Below are 25,208 nucleotides of genomic sequence, written 5' to 3' on the forward strand. Positions count from 1 at the left end.
CATATAATACATTTTTATTTAGTTCACACAGATAATCAATTCTTTGCTTTTTCGATTGAGGTGCATACATGCTGGGACCAGCAGGCACCAGTACATGGGCAGGGCTGGAGTCAATAAATGCAGCTTCACGTTTATACTGATTGGTAATTCATAAAATCCCCACAGGACTGGAAACTTGTTTAGCATAATAGCAAGTCTATATTCTGAGCTGTTTTCTTTCAATTGTATTGTTGGTTGCACATTAATAAGCTAAATGTCAGCCAAGTAGAGGGACACTAAACACTAAAAATATGAATATCATTGTATCTAATATTTTTCAAAAAGTACCATTTCAGTAAGTTATATTTCTATTTAATTGCTTATTTTAAGACATTAGGGAAATTTTATATACTAAAATGAAGATCCCTAGTGTTCAGAAAGAATATGATATTAATTTATTTTTTCAAAACCCTATTATATTGTGAGCTAACTGCAGACATACCAGTGTACCTATATAAAAATATTTGTATATTATATATTCTGCTTAGCTTGTGTCTTCATACCAAAGAAATCTTAATTTCACCACTTTGCAAAAACATGGCAATTCCAAAAACAACATTTATGTTTCATTAACTGGTCTTGGAGAAAGCTACCTTTTGTTGGTAATATATTATTTCAATTTATACACATTATTATATAAGTAATAATAATGTTCTAAAATTTTAGCCAGTATTTTTTCCTTGTAAATAAATTATATCGGTAAAAATTAACAGGTTGATTAAAGTGTGTAAGATTTGAAAGTATTTTTATACTAAAGACATTTATGAGGTCCTCACACGCTTTAAGATAAGTTCATTGTGGAATTGTGGTCATTCTCATTTTAAACTGATATGATACGGTCCTTGTTATTGTACTAAATACTGAATCTTTAGATTAGAGTTCAGGTAAGCTTTAAAAATGAAAACTGCATGATTAATATGTCTAATCCATATGTGAACAATTTATTGAAATTTTATGTGATGAGATAAAAAATATTATGATTTTTTAATGCTAATACTTCTAATTCAAATACTTCAGAAAAGTATTCATTTTTCAGACATGTTACAGCTATCAAAGTTATTCTTTGAGGGAGTGACTTCAAAATTTGTTATTCAAACAGGAACATTTTATTAATCAAATGACTGAATACTTTTAATATTGATTGCCATAACACTGATTGCATCTCTGTAATGCCTGAATGGAATCCTTGATGGAAGGAAAACATTTTTTAATGAGTTACTATTTCTTTCTTTTCTAGTTGGTGGCTGGCAGTGTTGTCATGGCTTTTGAAGAAGTATGCCCGGATAGAATAGATCTCATTCACAAGAATTACCGCAAGCTATGTAATTTACTAGTTGATGTAGAAGAGTGGGGGCAGGTTGTCATAATCCACATGCTAACTCGATATGCTCGTACACAGTTTGTCAGTCCTTGGAAAGAGGTAAGTGTTGAATAATCTTACACTTAAAAATTATACTAAGAAAATGGTTGAGTTTTTTAAAATGTGTACAAAAAATTAAGAGTAGAAAAATATAGAAGTCTGCATGTTTAAGGAGGACTAATTTTTCTCACGTTCTTTTGGAAAGCAGGAAACTAATATAAATGCAAAGATAATTGTTCGTTGTTTTGGCACTGATTGATGCATATTTAATGGCATAGTGTATAAACTTTTAGTATGAGGCCTGGCAAGAGCCCCTTGTTAGGAGCGGCAGCATGACACAGTGTTTGCAGTGACATTGCCAGATCATGGATATTTTGGTTATTAGTTTCATACCTTTGAGACCCAGCTGTTCCAGGTACTCACTTGTGAAGTAGGTAATGTGATTCTAACATAAGTTAATTTATACCTAAGATAATTTCTGACCTTTACAGATAAATTATTGTTGAACTTTTTTTTTTTTTTTTTTTTTTTTTTTTGCGGTGCGCGGGCCTCTCACTGTTGTGGCCTCTCCCGTTGCGGAGCACAGGCTTCGGACGCGCAGGCTCAGCGGCCATGGCTCACGGGCCCAGCCGCTCCGCGGCATGTGGGAACTTCCTGGACCGGGGCACGAACCTGTGTCCCCTGCATTGGCAGGCGGACTCTCAACCACTGCACCACCAGGGAAGCCCTATTGTTGAACTTTTAAACTACTTTTTTGTAGCTTTAAATTTCTAAAATATGTTTGTTTTACTTTTTTTTCACTTAAGCTGGTAGAATTTTAGTAAAATTATTAAGTATATCTTACAGTGAAGTTATTTGTTTTCTTTGTGCAGATTAAATTAGAAGCATACCTTATTCTTTTCATTATATTAACAATTTAGAAGGCTTTATTACACAGTTTGCAATAGAGATATCTCAATGTATGTATAAGATTTAAGTGTAAGCTTTAAGTTGTTTAAAGAAATCATTAAATATTACAAGTATAGCACTCTCATTCATTCTAGTCTTGAGATATTTCTTTTTTGTCTTTTTAAAAAGCAGTATTATAGATTTTAAAAGCAGTATAGAAAGTCAAAGACCAGATATCTCCCAATTATGTCATAGTGTTTTTTTATACAAAGTTATGAATAGGCTTTGATTGAGTGTTCAGTACTAATTGCTTTTGTTAATTAGAAATAATATTAAAGTGAGAGAAAAATGTATATAAAATGGAAAAATGTTCATAATTCTTGCTTTAGGTGACATGTCAAGTTTTCTGATATTTAAGGAGTTTAAATGTTTAAAATATTCATCAGTGTTTTCTGCATTTACTAAGTATTGTTAGTATTAAAAAGTATTTAAATTTTTAAAAATATATCTTTATCCAGAAGGCTATCTGTAATATTGACTCTATCTTAATTTTAGTATTTAAAAAGTGATTGGGTTATTCTACTTAAAATTCAAAGTATGTTTTAAAGTATTTGTATGTGAAAGTCTAATGCCACACAGAGCTCTTAGATTGATGAAATTTTATCATTGAACGAAGTAAACTTTTGATGGCACTTTTGCTGGATTAAGCAGCATGTCCATGCTGCAAGTGTCTTGCCCCTTTTGTGTCAGTGGTAACTTTGGAGAGAGATTTTTGTTGCTAATAGCTATCTGTTTGATTTCAGCCAGTTCCTTTCCAGAATGCTGTTCAGATATATTTTTTTCTTATTGTGTAAGATTATAGGTAATTTTATGTTATCTAGCCACTGTCTCTATTTAAAATTTTAAATTTTACTTTCCTGTCATCATCAAATCATTTTCAGTAGCTGTATGCAAGTGATCCCTGCTTTATCATTATATAGAAACTAGAGTTTAAAAAATGTATTTTCCTTACCTTATCTTCTAAAAGTAGACTTTAAAATCTCTGTTTTTGTACTTTGTGTTTCTGTTCCTTGAATTTTGTTTCATCTTATTTTAGATAAAATTAGTTTTTAAACCTATGCACAAAGCAGGAGAGTTAAATTCTACACTACCATATATATTTATTCTTTTGACAGATAGTTTTTAAAATTGGTACTATAATGCATTCTTTGTGTTTTCACATGTAACTCTGTGAACGGTAATTTTTACAAACACGAGATGAAGTTTGATCATTGTCCTGGGTACACTGGAATTGTGCTAAATCATTTCTTATCTTTGCCATTTATTTGCAATCTGACTTTGGCATTATTCTAAATTATGTGGTTAGTAGACTAATTTTGTGGCTTCCAAGTGCGCAGCTCTGTCCTCAGGAAGCTAGCACTGCTGCAGCAGCAACCACGGTGGGGGGGCAGTGGCGCTCTTGAGTGTGCAACTCTGGCTCTTGCCACCATTCCAACAGAGCATCTTCACCTTTGCTTGCCTTTCATAGGCAGCTTTGCATATGATTTCCCTTTGAGAAAGACTCCTTGGCTTAAGGAAGGAAAAGAAAGAAAACCACTTCAATAGAACATTTATAAGGGTGTAGCTAACTATAATCATATGTATTTTTTTTTTTTAGTTATAGAAGCAGTTCAAGCACATGGTGAAATAAAAAATAAGTCTTCCTTCTCATAACTCTTGGTTGACCCCTTAGAGACAATTACTGGCAACCACTGAATTTCACTTGTTTTGGTGGTTATAAATTTTACTTTGAATAATACATTTCACTTTATTTATTGATTTAAAATATCAGACTCCAATAAAGCTATTTAAAAAAATGATACCAGTTGACTCCAAAATAATCAGGATAACAGGCTTGTTATCCTTGTGTACATATGTGTTCTGTTAAGTACCATCGGGAAAGATTTGAAAGTGTCATCCTTCATTGTAGTGTTAGCAGTAAGGGACTGTCAAAGATGTAAGACTTTTGGTACAAATATATTTTATAAAATGAAAGTTCAAGTGGATTATCATAATTTAGACTGTGTCCATGCTTACTCTTTCAGTCAACCCATCTCAGTGACTAGCTGTTAATTCTGTTTAACAGAAACTTTTGAATGAGCAGTCCAGCCACTTATACTCTTGGGGACTTTTTGGCCTAGACTTCAAGTTGCATCCAACTTTTTAGGTCTAGCCAGGGTGATTTTAACTTTATGATTCAGTTTGCCAATTTCTAAAGCAAAGTTTGACCATACCTGGAAGAAACTGAGAAGTATTCAGCATTTATATCTGCTTTCATTCTTCACTTCTCATGTTGTAAAAAGCATACGATGGAGTAAAGAACTGTTAAAGTATTATAGAATAGAAAGAAATTGGAACAGTACTCCAGCAGAGTTAGTGCTGAGTTGTTAATATCCTTTTATGTCTCTTAATCGTCAACACTTGAATGTGTTTTTTTCACAGAATTAGCAGAAGGATGTTCATTCTAGCGTCCCATCACTTTACGTAAGGCAAAAGTCACTTGCATAAATGCTATGTAAACACCATTTTATGATGTTTAAAGAGCCATCTACCTTGAAGTGAAAGGATTTACGAGTGAGAAAACTCACTAAAATAATTCATTGACTTAAAAGTTACCTAAAATAATAAATACCAAATTCATTAAAATCAAGAGGTTTCTCTTTTTAAGTACTAAGAAAATGTGAAGAGTAATACTGTGATACTTAATATTTAGCAAATTATTATTTTGGTGTATTTTCTTATGTTCTATTTTATTTGAGATAGGGCAGTGGGAATTATTATACCCATTTTATAGGTGACAAAACTGAGATGTATAGATTTTAATTACTCACCTAAGATAATATTGCTTATAAAAGGTGGAGCCAGAAATATAAACAGAATAATCTAATCCCTAGGTCAACATTCTTTCCTTTATATCTGTTCACTCGTGACTTTTAAATTAAAATATATTTTTGCTCACTTTAATAAGTTTCTGAGTGTTTGCTTATCATGTTCTAGTCAAAGCTAATTTTGAAGCCCCCTCCCCAATCCTTAGTGCTCAGACATTGCAATTAGCTAACAACCATAATTACATTTGCTTTTCAAAGAGAAAAATTATGTTTCTCATTGAATTCTTTAAAACATTTGTTTGTGTTCATACGCTTGAAGCGTAGCAAAATTGTTTTTTTGAGGAATTGAAAATTAGTAGAAGTACTTTTTGAGATGAGCTGATGTACATGCTTTTGTCAGTAAGTCCTCAAATGAACACATCATATACAAACAAGCTTCTTCAGGGGCAGAAGCGATTTTTAATTTAGTTTATTTGCATCATTATAGATCAGTACTTAGCCTGTTTATATGTAAATGTATGATTTGAGGAACAATTAAGTGTTGACAAAGTAGATTGCAGTCATATCAATTGCAGTGCATTTTCCATAATTTTTCTAACTGACATCTTTGATGATAAATAGTGGATGCCAAGTCAAAGCCGATTATACAGTGCACTAGGAATTCATGGGGCTGTCAGGGAGAAGACCGATTGACTTTGAATTTACATATTAATGAGAAGATTTGTTAAGAGGGTGCTTGACTATAGAAAATAACAGCGTTGTTTATAGGGCACGACATTTTATAAATACAGCTGATGCAGGAAAATGGAAATTAAACCTTTTAGGTTAATAAATTCAAGAGACTGCTAAAATGCATATTTGCATTTTTATTTTCTTAAATTTACCTTACTCTTTGCAGTCCAAGTGGCTTTTTTTTAATTCTAGGTCAACTTTGTATAATTTTCAAGGATATAAAATTACTTAAATGTTTTCTTTGTATCATTCAAGCCTATTGTAGGAGAATTCTTGAAGCCTAAATGCAAGTCTCTGAGTCTAAAGTGCTTTTGTAGAAGTAATAGATTTTTAAAAATAAATGTTATTAAAAAAACAAGTAAATTTTAAGTGATTAAAAAAAAAATTAGTGGCATTACTTATAAACTGAAGTGAAACTGGGCCTGACAGGAATGTCTTTCATTTTATGAATTAAAGTTGAACTTTCTCTAGGATGTGATGGTTTTGGAAGAATTATCAAAATATTTTACTTCACTAATTTAGAACTTAAAATTATGTATGTTCACAGTTACTTTTTAGCATATGAATCTAGGTAATAACATTCTGGTGGGAATATGTATGCCGTTTTGAAATTGAAAATGATGATTTTACTTTTCTTCCTCTCATTATATCTGTATTTCAATTATAAAACCTTATATAGGTGTAAGAAAGTTCCAAGTTTACAATTTTGTTTCAAGTATTTTTAAGATACGTTTCTTAAGTTTTTCAAGGGTAGCTATAAAATAAGAACCCATCAGAACACAAAATTCATGGACATACTTCTTGATTAGCAATTTTCTGCAAGTACAAAAATATTTTGGGAATAGACTCGAAACTCCACATCCAGGCCCTGTTTTAGAGGACCCAAGTGTTAGAGATTATTTTTTATTTTTTCTTTACAGGTTAACTTTCTTTGTAAAATAAATTTTGTATTTTGTCTTACTAATGGGCTGTTTTTGAATCTTACTTGCTATTCTGCGGAATTTTTAAAAAACAAAATAGTGAAGAGTTGTGGTAGAATTCGTGCTTTACAATGCAAATAAAAAAGTTTTTAGCTCACTCTTTCAGGCAACTATTGACGAAGGAAGGGTTCAGTGTGCAGTTTAATGGGAAACTATGGACCATGTGCTGATATTGAAATGAGGTCTCTGCTCCCTGAATTGGTTATGGAGCATTTATCTTAAAGATTGCTTATTCTTTTTGTTGTTTATAGTTTATTTTTGATTGGGTTTTTTAAACTTACATAGTTTCTTTTCTAAAGAAACATTTAAAATTTTATTCAAGTAACATGTATGTGGTTAAAAAAAAGAAGTTAAATAATACAAGGCTTATAAGAAACAATATTTTCCTATCCCACCTTTCCCATGCCTGAATTAGCTCCTTCAAATTCTTTTAGGCTTTTGTGTATGTGTATGCATTTAACTTTCTCCATTTCTGAGTAATATACATATATTGCTGTTTCTTGATTTATCAATTTTAGACATGACTTCCAATTATAGAAATGGAGGATTTAGCATTCTTCTATTGTATTACCGTATGCTTCCATTTTCCCTGTTCTATCTTTGCAATTTAATTGTATTACAATTTTTCAACCATTGTTTATTGTTCATTTAATTATGACTATGAATGTTATTTATACTGTATAGTAACATTTTCATCTCCTTTTTTGTGGAACTTTAAGTTCTTCCTGGAATCAAAAATTGCCTCATTTTTAATTTGCCTAGTTTATCATGTCACTATTACAAAAGCACTCCAAATTCTCCATCAGAAAATTAAATCCTCTCCAAATATTATTTTATAGGCAGTTGTTGAGATACTACTAGTTGCCTACCTAATATCAGTTCTCCAACTCCACTTATTAAATAACAGAATCCTGGTTTTTGTTCAGAGTAGTGATAAGTCTAGTTAAAAATAACCAACTTCTTCAAACACCCTTGGAGTCGGAAATGGCTATATGACCCAGTTGTAGAAATTGAGATAGTTGTAGAAATATTCTGGCAGAGATTCTAGGACAGCTATTATTTTTCTGACAGGCTTACTTGACATATATATTTTACCCTTTACCTTTTTTCATTGTTTCTTCTTGGAATGTATGTGTGATGATTAGAGGTACAGCAGCCATTTTGCAGGCATGAGGATGAAGCCACACTCTGAAAGTAGATGGTACTGAGAAAAAAAAAATGTTCTCCTTATGGATAACTTGATAGTTCTGTTATATATAGCTGAACACAGTCCTAGTTAGTACTGTTGTCATATATCCAGTATTCCAATAACTTCATACTCTTCCAGGAGACATTCTCCTGGAGGCTTTACCCTCCTTTTCTAACCTGATTGCTTGCTAGGCTTGCTACACAGCTGTTGTTCTGGAACATAATTTCTTCTCTTTTCTGTGTTAAATCCTCTATTTCTTAGGCCTTCATCTCCCTAGTGTCTTCTTTTATGGTCTTCCTGGATGGAAAATATCTTGCAGTACCTTCTTAAGAATGGGTAGATTAGAGGTAAAATTTCGAGACTTTGCAGTGTCACTCTCACACTTGATATTTTGCCTGGACTCTTGGATCAGTATTCTCTTAGGTCTTATATGTTTGAAATGTCTTGCTACTTTTACACTTGACTTCTTGGTTGGATATAAATGTTGGGATACCTTTTGAGAGCTCTGTAGCCACAGATTTTTCTTTTTTGCAGGTAACTTGATTTTTTTGTTTGTATCCTCAAAAATGTTTTGTTTTTTTTTCTTAAAATAGTTTGAAGATTAGCAAGGTTGCCTCTCAGTGTGGATCATTCTATATGCTCTGTATATTCACTTCTTCCTTTATTTTAGGGAATTGCCTTTTATGTTTGAATTTTTAAATTTGATATTAAAACTTATTTTCTTACTCCATTTGTCAATTATATGCTTCAGGAATACCAATTATTCTATTTTATAATCTTTGCCTACTGTATCTTTCACCTCTTTAAAAAATTGCTTTGATGTTTGTCTTTTTATTTGCATTCCTTTATCTCCAGTCTTTTTTTTCTGTCAGTAATTTGATTTTCAGTGATCTAATCTGTTATTTATAGTTTTTACTTAATTTGGTAATGATACGGCTTTCATCTTTAACTTTCTTTACTCAGGTTTAAATCTTATATTTCCTTTATTCTATGGTTCGAACATGTGGTTTTTTTGAGTTCATGTTCTTAGTAACTTGCTGGAGAATTTCTTTTGATATATGGAGGATTTTCTTCCAGAATGATTTCTTTATTTTTTGCATGTTTTTTTTCTTTCCCCCTTTTGTGCTATGAATGTATTGCACAGTTATTATGCACTTTTCATATTGCAACTACTTGGGAAGTGCTGGTATAGACATTTTATTTGCTCTGATATAGTGTGACTTCTTAATTCTGTCCCAGCACACCTAAAGGCAGTTTGTTTCTTCCTCTCAGTTTCAATCTGATTGTGGGTATTTTGTGCCTTTTTGCTTTAGTAGCCTTAGCGCATTTGGGGAAAGGAATAATTTGTGGGATAGTAAATTCAGTCTTAGCAGAGATGGATCTCGTTTTTAGAATACTTGAGCACTTCTTCGGGAACTTTCTTTATTTTTTCTTTTACATTTTAAAAAAATATTTATTTGTAATTTATTTTTGGCTATGCTGGGTCTTAGTTGCAGCATCCAGGATCTTCATTGCGGCATGTGGGCTTCTAAGTTGAGGCCTGCAGACTATTAGTTGCGGCTTGCATGTGGAATCTAGTTCCCCGACCAGAGATCGAACTGGGCCCCCTGCAATGGGAGTGCAGAGTCTTACCCACGGGACCACCAGGGAAGTCCCTGAGATAAACTTTTTAAAAAGCCAGGAAGATCTGAATGCAGCAGTGACAGCTGGCAGTAACTGATTTTTTTTTTAACTTTTTTTATTTTTACATCTTTATTGGAGTATAATTGCTTTACAATGGTGTGCTAGTTTCTGCTTTATAACAAAGTGAATCAGTTATACATATACATATGTTCCCATATCTCTTCCCTCTTGCGTCTCCCTCCCTCCCACCCTCCCTATCCCACCCCTCCAGGTGGTCACAAAGCACCGAGCTGATCTCCCTGTGCTATGCTGGCTGCGTCCCACTAGCTGTCTATTTTACGTTTGGTAGTGTATATATGTCCATGCCACTCTCTCGCTTTGTCACAGCTTGTCCTTCCCCCTCCGCATATCCTCAAGTCCATTCTCTAGTAGGTCTGTGTCTTTATTCCTGTCTTACCCCTAGGTTCTTCATGACATTTTTTTTCTTAAATTCTATATATATGTGTTAGCATACGGTATTTGTCTTTCTCTTTCTGACTTACTTCACTCTGTATGACAGACTCTAGGTCTATCCACCTCATTACAAATAGCTCAATTTTGTTTCTTTTTTATGGCTGAGTAATATTCCATTGTATATATGTGCCACATCTTCTTTTTCCATTCATCCGATGATGGAAACTTGGGTTGTTTCCATCTCCTGACTATTGTAAATAGAGCTGCAATGAACATTTTGGTACATGACTCTTTTTGAATTATGGTTTTCTCAGGGTATATGCCCAGTAGTGGGATTGCTGGGTCATATGGTAGTTCTATTTGTAGTCTTTTAAGGAACCTCCATACTGTTCTCCATAGTGGCTGTACCAATTCACATTCCCACCAGCAGTGCAAGAGTGTTCCCTTTTCTCCACACCCTCTCCAGCATTTATTGTTTCTAGATTTTTTGATGATGGCCATTCTGACTGGTGTGAGATGATATCTCATTGTAGTTTTGATTTGCATCTCTCTAATGATTAATGATGTTGAGCATTCTTTCATGTGTTTGTTGGCAGTCTGTATATCTTCTTTGGAGAAATGTCTATTTAGGTCTTCTGCCCATTTTTGGATTGGGTTTGTTTTTTTGTTATTGAGCTGCATGAGCTGCTTGTAAATTTTGGAGATTAATCCTTTGTCAGTTGCTCCATTTGCAAGTATTTTCTCCCATTCTGAGGGTTGTCTTTTGGTCTTGTTTATGGTTTCCTTTGCTGTGCAAAAGCTTTGAAGTTTCATTAGGTCCCATTTGTTTATTTTTGTTTTTATTTCCATTTCTCTAGGAGGTGGGTCAAAAAGGATCTTGCTGTGATTTATGTCATAGAGTGTTCTGCCTATGTTTTCCTCTAAGAGTTTGATAGTGTCTGGCCTTACATTTAGGTCTTTAATCCATTTTGAGTTTATTTTTGTGTATGCTGTTAGGGAGTGATCTAATCTCATACTTTTACATGTACCTGTCCAGTTTTCCCAGCACCACTTCTTAAAGAGGCTGTCCTTTCTCCACTGTACATTCCTGCCTCCTTTATCAAAGATAAGGTGACCATATCTGCGTGGGTTTATCTCTGGGCTTTCCATTGATCTATATTTCCATTTTTGTGCCAGTACCATACTGTCTTGATTACTGTAGCTTTGTAGTATAGTCTGAAGTCAAGGAGCCAGATTCCTCCAGCTCCATTTTTCGTTCTCAAGATTGCTTTGGCTATTCGGGATCTTTTGTATTTCCATACAAATTGTGAAATTTTTTGTTCTAGTTCTGTGAAAAATGCCAGTGGTAGTTTGATAGGGATTGCATTGGATCTGTAGATTGCTTTGGGTAGTAGAGTCATTTTCACAATGTTGATTCTTCCAATCTAAGAACATGGTATATATCTCCATCTATTTGTATCATCTTTAATTTCTTTCATCAGTGTCTTATAATTTTCTGCATACAGGTCTTTTGTCTCATTAGGTAGGTTTATTCCTAGATATTTTATTCTTTTTGTTGCAGTGGTAAATGGGAGTGTTTTCTTGATTTCGTGTTCAGTTTTTTCGTCATTAGTGTATAGGAATGCCAGAGATTTCTGTGCATTAATTTTGTATCCTGCTACTTTCCCAAATTCATTGATTAGCTCTAGTAGTTTTCTGGTTGCATCTTTAGGATTCTCTGTGTATAGTATCATGTCATCTGCAAACAGTGACAGCTTTACTTCTTCTTTTCCGATTTGGATTCCTTTTATTTCCTTTTCTTCTCTGATTGCTGTGGTTAAAACTTCCAAAACTATGTTGAATAAGAGAGGTGAGAGTGGGCAACCTTGTCTTGTTCCTGATCTTAGTGGAAATGCTTTCAGTTTTTCACCATTGAGAACAATGTTGGCTGTGGGTTTATGATATATGGCCTTTATTATGTTGAGGAAAGTTCCTTCTATGCCTACCTTCTGTAGGGTTTTTATCATAAATGGGTGTTGAAATATGTCGAAAGCTTTCTCTGCATCTATTGAGATGATCATATGGTTTTGCTCCTTCAGTTTGTTAATATGGTGTATCAAGTTGATTGATTTGCATATATTGAAGAATCCTTACATTCCTGGAATAAACCCCACTTGATCATGGTGTATGATCCTTTTAATGTGCTGTTGGATTCTGTTTGCTAGTGTTTTGTTGAGGCTTTTTCCATCTATGTTCATCAGTGATATTGGCCTGTAGATTTCTTTCTTTGTGACATCCTTGTCTGGTTTTGGTATCAAGGTGATGGTGGCCTCATAGAATGAGTTTGGGAGTGTTCCTCCCTCTGCTGTATTTTGGAAGAGTTTGAGAAGGATAGGTGTTAGCTCTTCTCTAAATGTTTGATAGAATTCGCCTGTGAAGCCATCTGGTCCTTGGCTTTTGTTTGTTGGAAGATTTTTAATCACAGTTTCAATTTCAGTGCTTGTGATTGGTCTGTTCATAATTTCTATTTCTTCCTGATTCAGTCTTGGCAGTTTGTGCATTTCTAAGAATTTGTCCATTTCTTCCAGATTTTCCATTTATTGGCATAGGGTTGCGTGTAGTAATCTCTCATGATCTTTTGTATTTCTGCAGTGTCAGCTGTTACTTCTCCTTTTTCATTTCTAATTCTATTGATTTGAGTCTTCTCCCTTTTTTTCTTGATGAGTCTGGCTAATGGTTTATCAATTTTGTTTATCTTCTCAAAGAACCAGCTTTTAGTTTTATTGATCTTTGCTATCATTTCCTTCATTTCTTTTTCCTTTATTTCTAATCTGATCTTTATGATTTCTTTCCTTCTTCTAACTTTGGGGGTTTTTTGTTCTTCTTTCTCTAATTGCTTTAGGTGCAAGGTTAGGTTGTTTATTCGAGATGTTTCCTGTTTCTTAAGTTAGGATTCTAGTGCTATAAACTTCCCTCTTAGAACTGCTTTCGCTGCATCCCATAGGTTTTGGGTCGTCATGTCTCCATTGTCATTTGTTTCTAGGTATTTTTTGATTTCCTGTTTGATTTCTTCAGTGATCACTTCGTTATTAAGTAATGTATTGTTTAGCCTCCATGTGTTTGTGTTTTTTACAGATCTTTTCCTGTAATTGATATCTAGTCTCATAGTGTTGTGGTCAGAAAAGATACTTGATACAATTTCAGTTTTCTTAAATTTACCAAGGCTTGATTTGTGACCCAAGATATGATCTATCCTGGAGAATGTTCCATGAGCACTTGAGAAAAATGTGTATTCTGTTGTTTTTGGATGGAATGTACTATAAATATCAATTAAGTCTGTCTTGTTTAATGTGTCATTTAAAGCTTGTGTTTCCTTATTTATTTTCATTTTGGATGATCTGTCCATTGGTGAAAGTAGGGTGTTAAAGTCCCCTACTATGAATGTGTTACTGTCGATTTCCCCTTTTATGGCTGTTAGTATTTGCCTTATGTATTGAGGTGCTCCTATGTTGGGTGCATAAATATTTACAATTCTTATATCTTCTTCTTGGATTGATCCCTTGATCATTATGTAGTGTCCTTCTTTGTCTCTTCTAATAGTCTTTATGTTAAAGTCTATTTTGTCTGAAATGAGAATTGCTACTCCAACCTTCTTTTGGTTTCCATTTGCATGGAATATCTTTTTCCATCCCCTCACTTTCAGTCTGTATGTGTCTCTAGGTCTTAAGTGGGTCTCTTGTAGACAGCATATATATGGGTCTTGTTTTTGTATCCATTCAACCAGTCTGTGTCTTTTGGTTGGAGCATTTAATCCATTTACATTTAAGGTAATTATCGATATGTATGTTCTATTTCCTATTTTCTTAATTTTTTTGGGTTCGTTATTGTAGGTCTTTTCCTTCTTTTGTGTTTCTTGCCTAGAGAAGATCCTTTAGCATTTGTTGTAAAGCTGGTTTGGTGGTGCTGAACTCTCTCAGCTTTTGCTTGTCTGTACAGGTTTTAATTTCTCCACCAAATCTGAATGAGATCCTTGCTGGGTAGAGTAATCTTGGTTGCAGGTTTTTCTCCTTCATCACTTTAAATATGTCCTGCCAGTCCCTTCTGGCTTGCAGAGTTTCTGCTGAAAGATCAGCTGTTAACTTTATGGGGATTCCCTTGTGTGTTATTTGTTGTTTTTCCCGTGCTGCTTTTAATATGTTTTCTTTGTATTTAATTTTTGACAGTTTGATTAATATGTGTCTTGGCATATTTCTCCTTGGATTTATCCTGTATGGGACTCTCTGTGCTTCCTGAACTTGATTAACTATTTCCTTTCCCATATTAGGGAAGTTTTCAACTATAATCTGTTCAAATATTTTCTCAGTCCCTTTCTTTTTCTCTTCTTCTTCTGGAACCCCTATAATTCTAATGTTGTTGTGTTTAATGTTGTCCCAGCGGTCCCTGCGACTGTCCTCAGTTCTTTTCATTCTTTTTTCTTTATTCTGCTCTGCAGTGGTTATTTCCACTATTTTATCTTCCAGGTCACTTATCCGTTCTTCTGCCTCAGTTATTCTGCTATTGATCCCATCTGGAGTATTTTTAATTTCATTTATTGTGTTGTTCATCATTGCTTGTTTCATCCTTAACTCTTCTAGGTCTTGTTAAATGTTTCTTGCATTTTCTCTATTCTATTTCCAAGATTTTGGATCATCTTTACTATCATTATTCTGAATTCTTTTTCAGGTAGACTGCCTATTTCCTCTTCATTTGTTAGGTCTGGTGGGTTTTTATCTTGCTCCTTCATCTGTTGTGTGTTTTTCTGTCTTCTCATTTTGCTTATCTTACTGTGCTTGGGGTCTCCTTTTTGCAGGCTGCAGGTTCGTAGTTCCCGTTGTTTTTGGTGTCTCTCCCCAGTGGCTATATTTGGTTCAGTGGGTTGTGTAGGCTTCCTGGTGGAGGGGACTAGTGCCTGAGTTCTGGTGGATGAGGCTGAATCTTGTCTTTCTGGTCGGCAGGTCCATGTCTGGTGGTGTGTCTTGTGGTGTCTGTGTACTTATTATGATTTTAGGCAGCCTCTCTGCTAATGGGTGGGGTTGTGTTCCTGTCTTGCTAGTTGTTTGGCATAGGGTGTCCAGCACTGTAGCTTGCTGCTCGTTGAGTGAAGCTGGGTGCTGGTGTTGAGATGGAGATCTCTGCGAGATTTTCGCCGTTCGATATTACGTGGAGCTGGGAGGTCTCTTGTGGACCAGTGTCCTGAACTTGGCTCTCCCACCTCAGAGGCACAGCACTGACTCCTGACTGCAGCACCAAGAGCCTTTCATCCCCACGGCTGAGAATAAAAGGGAGAAAAAGTAGAAAGAAAGAAAGACAAAGAGAGAGAGAGAGAGGGAAAGAAAGAAAGAGGGAGGGATGGAGGGAGGGAGGAAGGAAGAGGAAAGAGGATAAAGTAAAATAAAGAAAGATAAAATAAAATAAAGTTATTAAAATAAAAATAATTATTAAGAAAAAAATTAAAAAGAAAGAAAAAAACGGACGGATAGAACCCTAGGACAAATGGTGAAAGCAAAGCTATAGAGACAAAATCTCCCACAAAAACATACACATACACACTCACAAAAAGGGGAAAAGGGGAAAAAATAATAAATCCTGCTCTCAAAGTCCACCTCCTCAATTTGGGATGATTCATTGTCTATTCATGTATTCAACAGATGCAAGGTACAAGTTGTTTTTGGAGCTTTAATCCGCTGCTTCTGAGGCTGCTGGGAGAGATTTCCCTTTGTCTTCTATGTTCGCCGAGTTCCCGGGGCTCAGCTTGGGATTTGGCCTTGCCTCTGCGTGTAGGTTGCTGGAGGGCGTCTGTTCTTCGCTCAGACAGGACGGGGTTAAAGGAGCAGCTGCTTCGGGAACTCTGGCTCACTCAGGCCGAGGGGAGGGAGGGGTGCGGATGCGGGGTGAGCCTGCAGCGACAGAGGCCGGCAGGACGTTGCACCAGCCCGAGGCGCGCCGTGTGTTCTCCCGAGGAGGTTGTCCCTGGATCACGGGACCCTGGCAGTGGCGGGCTAAACAGGCTCCCGGAAGGGAGGTGTAGATAGTGACCTGTGCTTGCACACAGGCTTTTTGGTGGCGGCAGCAGCAGCCTTAGCGTCTCATGCCCGTCTCTGGGGTCCGCGCTGTTAGCCGTGGCTCGCGCCCGTCTCTGCAGCTCCTTTAAGCAAAGCTCTTAATCCCCTCTCCACAGGCACCAGGAAACAAAGAGGGAAGAAAAAGTCTTTTGCCTCTTCGGCAGGTCCAGACTTTTCCCCGGACTCCCTCCCGGCTAGCCGTGGTGCACTAACCCCCTGCAGGCTGTGTTCTCGCCGCCAACCCCAGTCCTCTCCCTGCGCTCCGACCAAAGCCCGAGCCTCAGCTCGCAGCCCCGCCCGCCCCGCCGGGTGAGCAGACAAGCCTCTCGGGCTGGTCAGTGCCGGTCGGCACCGATCCTCTGTGCGGGAATCTCCCCGCTTTGCCCTCCGCACCCTTGTGGGTGCGCTCTCCTCCGTGGCTACGAAGCTTCCCCGCTCCGTCACCCGCAGTCTCCGCCCACGAAGGGGCTCCTAGTGTGTGGAAACCCTTCCTCCTTCACAGCTCCCTCCCACTGGTGCAGGTCCCGTCCTTATTCTTTTGTCTCTGTTGTTTCTATTTTCTTTTGCCCTACCCAGGTACTTAGGGAGTTTCTTGCCTTTTGGGAGGTCTGAGGTCTTTTGACAGCGTTCAGTAGGTTTTCTGTAGGAGTTGTTCCACGTGTAGATGTATTTCTGGTGTATCTGTGGGGAGGAAGGTGATCTCCGCGTCTTACTCTTCCGCCATCTTTCCCTTAAGTCTCGGGAGCTTTCTTATGTCCTATAGTGACATTGATGCCACCTACTATGTTCCTGTGGAGAAATTTTCTTGACCTTTAAATTGTTCTTATTTATTCATTGTTTAACCGACGAATTCTCCTGTCCAATATGGTCATTGCTGGCCACATGTGTCTATTTAAACTTAAATTAAGTGAAATTGTAAATCAGTTCCTCAGTTGCACTGGCCCCACATTAAGGGTTCAGTAGTCATGCAAGGCTAGTGCCTACTGTATTGGATAGTGTGATATAAAATGTTTCCGATATCACAGAATTTTCTTTTGGGCAGTGTTGCCCCAGAGTCATCAGTTCTTTCAGAGAGAGACAGGCTTGTTGTTTACTCTCCCACCTGCTTCTCCTCACCACCTGTTTCCACTGCCAACCTCCCTCACCACCCCACCACCCCAAGTAGGATGAAAGGTAAGAGTAACCCCTCAGTTTTCTTCTGTCTAGCAGGCAAGAGTTAATCATGAACAGTCTCAAGAAGTGAGGAATATGTTTTTCTAGAGTCTTTTCTTTTTTAAAAAAACTGCTAAAAAAGTTTACGCCATTAGATTGTGACCCTCTTCTTGTTTCTTTCTCCACTGACTTATTTTTGCTAGTTTTAATTTTTTATTTTCCACATATTATTTATATTGGGGAAAGAAATTCTGTTTTCTGTTTTTCTCTCACCATATTTACCTAGTAGCCCCAAAATGTTCACAGTATTAAAAGTATTTTATGAATTTTAACGGGTACTAAATGAATTTTAGGAGGAGAAAGTTAGAGCTTAAGATGTTAAGAAATGTGATGAATTCTGCTGCCCTCCTCTGATGTCTGTCCTTTTTCCACTGTGCTTTTCTCCTTGACATTCTGTTATAGATATTTATATCATTGTGTTTTCTTGACCGTATAGTCCATTTATTTCCTTATATTTTTCTCTGCGTTAGTCTTATTACTGTAGCATAAAGGAGTAAATATGATTAATATTGAATTTATCTCTGACAAGTCAGTTATTTAATTTTTAAATTTGTGATTTTGCTGCTTAGTAGTTATCTATATTCATCTCAGAAAAGATTATGATTTTATGTAATCTAATGTGGTAATTTAAAACAGTCAATTTTATTCTATTATTCATTTAGCTGTATATATACAAGACTTTAAGTTTCTGATACATATCTTAAAATTACTGCAGTCCTACTGGAAGCTGCTAGCCTTTGATAGACTCCAGAGTTCCAAAATGGTTACGTCAGACAGATTCTGCTAGTGCATTGTTGTCTAGGTGGTATAGAGAATGTGGCAGACACTGTTGATTGTCTCCAGCAGACAACCCCTATGCAAAAAGTTCTTCCTTGCAGACAGATGTTCTACAGGGATTGAGCACCCAGGTGTCTTTGCAGAAACCATGTTGCTTCCCAGCCCAAACTAGACTAATGTTAATTACATTCCCCTTGTAGGTGGTAGGTTTAGGAATGGGCATATAACACAATTCTGGCTAACGTGAAGTAATGGGAAATATGACAAAAGTGGGGTATAGAGGAGTGTATGAGAAAGGTTTACTTTCACATAAAAAGCATGAAGACATCTGACCTGCGGCTGAGATGTACTTCATGGACTTACAGTTTCCGCTTCCATTGATGGAATACCTTGATCAGATTAACTCCCTGGGAAATTATTTTGAAAAATAGCAGCTAAAGGTGTACTATAGGATGATCAAAAGTAGGCAAAACTAGAGAGGACTCTACACATGAAGGACTGAAATTTCAAGGTGTGAGTTTGCAGGTTTTTGCCTGGGGGAATTCCCCTATCCCTTATAAAAATGGAAAAAGTTACAGCCTCACTTACCTAGGTATTAGAGAACAGACTTCAAGGCTGGCAGAATACCTAAAACGTTTGGGGAGAAATTCCAGAAAGGTGTGGGAACCACAGGAGGGTGGAAATGCATGTAAACACCATTCAAGTCATTGGCTGACCAACTCTCCATGTGTGGAGAAGGCTCCAGTGTGTCTAGCAAAAAAAAAGCAACTGGAAACTAAATGGAGATTTCACTTGCTGGTCGTATTAGGATACACAGAGTTTGGAGTTTGAAACCAGTAAGATGCCTGCTAAAACAAATATTAATACACTTCAGAGGAATGCAACACAAGGAAGAATTTATAGTGTATGGTTGATAATATTCAGAATACAATTTGAAAAAATCAGCAGACATGAGAAACAAAAAAATAACTAATGCTGAAGAGAAAAAGTAGGCAATAGAAAGATAATCAAGAAGAAGCAATTATCAGGCAAATAATGTAGCTATTATATATATATTATATATATATGGCAAAAATATTAAAAAGCAACATAGTGGTATTGATTGAATAAACGAATCTTAACAGGAAAGACACTATAAGAAAGAACGAAATGGAAATTCTAGGGCTGAAAAATACAATGATTAAATGAAAAATAAGCTAGATAGGCTTAATAGCCAGGAGGAGGCTGTGAAAGTGTTAAGAAACCTGAAGATAGATTAATAGAAATTATTCATTCTGAAAGAACAAAGAGAAAAGCAAGTGAAGAAAAGTGAACAGTCTCAGAGCCATGTGGAACAATATGAAACAGAATAAAATACTTGTAATTGAAGTCCCAAAATGAGAGAAAAGGGTGAATGGAGTAGAAATAATACCTGAAGAAATAAAAGCTTAAAAAATTTCAAGTTTAGTTTAAGGGGGGAAAAAACCAAGTGTACAGATCCAGGAAACACATCAAATTCCCAGGCAAAATATTAAAATGTCACACCTAGGTACGTCATAGTCAAACTTCTGAAATCAAAGGGGAAAGAGAAAACCTTGAAAGCAGAAACAATGCATTATATACAGAGAAACAATGATTATGACTAACTGCTGATAAGAAACAATGGAGTCTAGGAAACAATGGAATATCATCTTTAAATTGTTGAGAGAAATCTGTCAACAAAGAATTCTATATTGAACAAAACCATTCTTCAAAAATAAAGATGGAATGAAGAAGTTTTCAGATGAACTAAATTGAAAAATTGATATGTAGAACTGTATTACAAGAGATACTGCAAGAAGTTGTTTAGGTTGAAGAGAAATGATAATAGATGGTAATTTATAACTATAGAAAGGAATAAAGAATGATAGAAATGATATATATGTAGGTAAATACTAAAAATTAAACTTTTTTCTCTTAGTTTCCTTAACATAATTCTGTAACACACACACAAAAGATGTTACATATATATACATCTATCTGTCTATCTGTCGCTATGTCTTCTCGGCAAAGATTGTACTTGCTTATGCTTAAACTCTGAATTTTCTGTACATCCATGGAGCTGTGACCTTGGCCTCCAGTGCCACAAGTCTTTGTTTGGACATAAAATGTTTTCATTTCTCTAGGAGTGGAATTACTGGGATGTATAGTAAATATATGTCCTTCCTTTTTACACCTCCAGTTCCTACTCTCCAGATGCAACTAGTTCTAACTCTTTTAGCTTTATCTTTTAGTAGTTATCCTCATATTATTTTTAAAACAACTTGTTTATACATGTTTTTCTAGTGACTCAAAGGGCATTATTTAATTTAGATATATAAATATTTGGGGATTAATGAAGAAGAAACAGTCCCTTTACAAAATTTTATGTTTTATATGAAAAGTTTTTCATAACCTAGATTATTTGCTTTTTAAAAATTTTTAACTGTTGTTTCTTGGAGCCCTAGTTTCCTACCCCCACTTTATCTAAAGTACAGATTTTTGCTTTTGTTTTTTCTATTTAACTATTAGAGTTCACCCTAAGATTAAAACAAACTACTGCTTTATCCCCTCCCCCATGAATGTCCACCAGTATTTTAAAACCTCTGCTCTAACCCTCTAACCTCTTTTTTTAATGTCCTAAAGGATAATTAAATTTATCGATTTCAAGTCAATAGACACTTACCTTCTTTAATACATTCTCTTTATTTCAGGGGTTTAGGTAAGGAGGGAGTGAATACTTGAGGAATTATGATTAGTTCTACCTAGGTTGGGCTTAATTTTATTTTGTAGTTTATGACTGAGTGAGAACCACTCTAAAATGCATTCTGCTTAACAAAAAACAGTTCTTATTTATCCCTGTAATTAGATTGAGATTAGTTTTCAAATGACTGGAACCCTTCTTTCTCATGTCTTAGAACTCTTAGACCTAAGATCAACTTGTGTAATGTGTATATTTTACTTTAGAGAAACATGAAAAAATGCCTTATGTAGATTCTTCAGATTTCTCAGTAACAAAATTTGGAAACCACTGCATTCGGAAAGCTTATTTCCTGTATACTGGTGCTGAACATATAGTCATAAGAAATGAGAAGTGTTGTGGGCAATTGAGCACTCTGAATTTTCATAGTGGCTCAACTCAAAGTTACTGGGCACAGGTGTTTCCATAATTGTGATGTATTGGGGGAAATTCAGTGTTCAATGATCCTCAAACCCATACTTCCACCTGTGTGGTATAGTGGTCACTGGGCTGTAGTATAAAACATGTAAAGTGAAGACCACAGCAGTTACCTCATGGAAGGAAAAAATGTCTCCAACCAGTATTCATATAATGTGTTGTTTTACATAGGCCTAATCAGGGGGGAAAGAGACTTTTTTTTGAGAAAAATATTAAATTAAAAAATTTATTAAACATGACTTTTTTAAAAAAAGTAAACATGTGCTATCCATACTGAATAATGTAATTGTTTATGATATTGCCAATCACCTACCCACTCTGGTCTTGTCAGGGAAATCTAACCCAATGTCAGAGAGATGGACCACCAATACACTGCTATGGTATCTATGGACTGAATGTCTATGTCCTCCGAAATCCACATGTTGAAGTCCTAACTCCCAATGTGATGGTATTTGGAGGTAGGGACTTTGGGAAGTAATTCGGTTTCAGTGGATTGGTGAGTGTGGGGTTGTCGTCATGGGAATAGTGCCCTTATAAGATGACACACCAGAGAGCTTGCTTCCTTTCTCTGCCCATGTGAAGACATAGCGAGAAGGCAGCCAGCTACAAGCTAAGAAGTGGGTTCTCACCAGGAACTGAGTCTGCCAACACCTTGATCTTGGACTTGCCAGCCTTCAAAACTGTGAAAAATTGTAGCTTAAGCCACCCAGTCTATGGTATCTTGTTATAGTAGCCCAAGCTTGCTAATATGAGTGTCTTATGGCATGACAATGCCATGATGTGTTCCCTGTGTAGCTCTTAAGTAGTCTGTGTCCACAGAAGATAACAGACGTGGTATTGTCCTGGTACAAATCTTAAGTTGGTACTAGTGCCCTCCAGGCTGTCTTGGAATTCATAAGACAAATGGGTACACTCAGTGTCTTTTTCTCGACTACGACAAACACCACGGTAATAAAATAAAAGAGATGGCAGGATGAAGAATAAAGTTTATAAACTATGCCTTTCCAAAATATGATTTATGAAATAAAAGGTAATTTTTTTGGACTTCATAGAGCTTATATTTTAATGTAACAACATTTCTCTTACTGAAAGTGAATGTTTTAAAGCAAGGTGAAAAGCTAATTTTATTCTAATGTTTTTATTTTAGCGTTTGGGGTGGTCAGTACACATGAGTGGAGGGAGACCTATTTTCATATGAAATAGCTCAGGTATATTAAACTCACTGTTTCTTTTAAAAATTTGTTTTAATTTTTTTTTTAGAGAAGTTTTAGGTTATGACAAAATAGGGTGGAAAATGCAGGGAGTTCCCATATACTCCCTGCCCCCACCCACCTCCTGACTATCAACATCCTTCACCACAGTAGTACATTTATTACAGTCAATGAACATATGTTAATACATCATTATCGCCTGAAGTCCACAGTTTACACTGAGGTTTGCTCTTGGTGGGGTTCATTCGGTCAGTTTTGACAAACGTATAATGACATGCCTCCACCATTGTGATATCTTACAAAATAGTTTCACTGCCCTAAAAATCCTCTATGTCCTGCCTATTCATTCCTCTTTCCCCTACAAATCCTGGCAATGACTAGTCTTTTTACTATCTCCATAGTTTTGTTTTTTTTTTTTTCAGTTCTTTGCCTTAGTCATATGCATTTAAGGATGCTCCATGTCTTTTCATGTCTCTATAGCTCATTTCTTTTTAGGGCCAAATAACATTCCATTGTCTAGATGTACCACAGTTTATTCATCCATTCACCTGCTGAAGGATATCTTGTTTGCCTCTATAAATTGGCAAATATGAATAAAGCTGCTATAAACCTTGTGCAGGTTTTTGTATGGACTCATTTTGGTATAAACCAAGGACTCTGATTGCTAGACTAGTTGATAAGAGTATATTTAATTTTGTAAGAAGTTGCCCAGTTGTCTTTCATAGTGGCTGTACTGTTTTGTGTCCCCACTGGCAATGAATGAGTGTTCCGTATGCTCCACATTCTTGCCGACATTTAGTGTTCTTAGTGTCCTGGAGTTTGGCCATTCTAATAGGTGTGTAGTTGTATCTTTTTAAAAAAAAAATTTATTTATTTATTATTTTTTGGCTGCGTCAGGTCTTAGTTGTGGCATGTGGTCTCTTCCGTTGTGGTGCGCGAGTTCAGTAGTTGTGGCATGTGGGCTTAGTTTCCCTGCAGCATGTGGGATCTTAGTTCCCTGACCAGGGATTAACCCCACATCCCCTGCATTAGAAGGCAGATTCTTTACCACCGGACTACCAGGGAAGTCCCTGTATCTTGTTTTAATTTGCACTTCCCTAATTACATATGATGTTGAACATCTTTTCATAAGCTTATTTGCCATCTGTATATCTTCTTTGATGAGTTGTGTGTTCAAGTCCTTGGCCCATTTTTTAATCGAGTTGTTTGCTTTCTCATTGTTGAGTTTTAAGGGCTCTTTTTATATTTTGGGTAACAGCCCTTTATCAGATGTATCTTCTCCAAATATTTCTCCAAGTCTGTGACTTGTCTTTGTCTTGACATCTTTTGCAGAGCAGACATTTTTAATTTTAATGAAGTTCAGCCTATCACTTATTTCTTTCATGGGTCATGCCTTTGGTGTTGTATCTAAAAGTCATCCCATATCCAGGGTCATCTAGATTTTCTCCTATGTTATATTCTAGAATTTTATAGTTTTGTGTTCCTTATTTGTCTCTAATCCTTTTTGAGTGAATTTTTGTGAATGGTGTAGGTCTGTCTAGATTCATTTTTTTTGCATGTTGATGTTCAGCACCATTTGTAAAAAAGACGATCTCTTCTCCATTGTATTAACTTTGCTCCTTTGTCATAAATCAGTTAACTGTATATTTATGTGGGTCTATTTTGGGGTTCCCTGTTCTGTACCATTAATCTCTTTGTCTGTTCTTTCACCAGTACCACACTGTCTTGATTTTGATTACTGTAGCTTTATAGTAGATCTTGAAGTGAAACTCACTGTATAAATGTTAAACTATTGAAAAATTTAAGCATACACAAAGATAGGGCTAAGAGTCCAATGAATCCTCATGTACACATCACCTAGATACAACATTCATCAGCTCATGGCTGCTCTCAACTTTAACTCAACCCCCTTCCCACTTCAATCCCAAATTTCATATGAAATTCAAGATATTATATAATTCCATCCATATCTATTCAGGATGTATTTCTAAAACACTGTCTTCACTTTAAAGAAACTGCAAAGCTGTCTCCATTTTCCAAATAAGAGGATTTAAAGCTTTTTTTTTGGTTCAGCTTGAATGTATACTCTTTTAGAAAGATGGAGAAAGTTGTTTTTTCTAGTATATAATTTCATTTTCTACACATACTGATATGTGTAGAAATAACAGAAAAATCTTCATTTATAAATATAACTTTTTTATACTCGCGAGTTTCATCACAAAGATTTTATGTATTTGTGTCCTTATTATTACCAGGGTTCCTTTTTGAGTCATTTAATACTTTTCCATAGGGAGCCATCTTTACTTCTGTATAGGTTGTCTGAGGTGCTCATCACCTTGGAATATAGATAGGATGCTGACATGGAAATTAAAGCCTCCAATACTCATTCACATGATATTAGCATAATTATTATTCAGAATTTTTCTGTAAGGAAGACTTGACTTTTCTCTCCCATTTATTTATTTTTTAGTCATTTATTTACATAAGTATGGACTCCTAGATATTTATTTTATCCTTTGGGTTATGAACTAATACTGTCATTATTCTACTGCTAAAATTTTTCAGCTTTGGTCTTAGGGAGTTGTTTTCGTTTGTTTGTTTTTTAAGTACCTGATGATCTGG

The 25,208-nt window shown here is 35.7% G+C and overlaps 1 protein-coding gene across 5 annotated transcripts in view; it reads left to right on the forward strand.

Moving 5' to 3' along the window:
- AP3B1 (adaptor related protein complex 3 subunit beta 1) overlaps positions 1–25,208 on the forward strand; it is a 275,634-nt gene that overhangs the window by 82,974 nt on the left and 167,452 nt on the right. For all 5 annotated transcript variants that reach the window (XM_033430068.2, XM_033430070.2, XM_033430067.2 and 2 more), the window contains one exon: positions 1,277–1,459. In XM_033430068.2, coding sequence (XP_033285959.1) covers positions 1,277–1,459 — 183 coding nt within the window. The remainder of the gene's footprint in view (positions 1–1,276; positions 1,460–25,208) is intronic.

This window comes from Orcinus orca, chromosome 3 (genome assembly GCF_937001465.1).
Source record: "Orcinus orca chromosome 3, mOrcOrc1.1, whole genome shotgun sequence".
Taxonomy (NCBI): Eukaryota; Metazoa; Chordata; class Mammalia; order Artiodactyla; family Delphinidae; genus Orcinus; species Orcinus orca.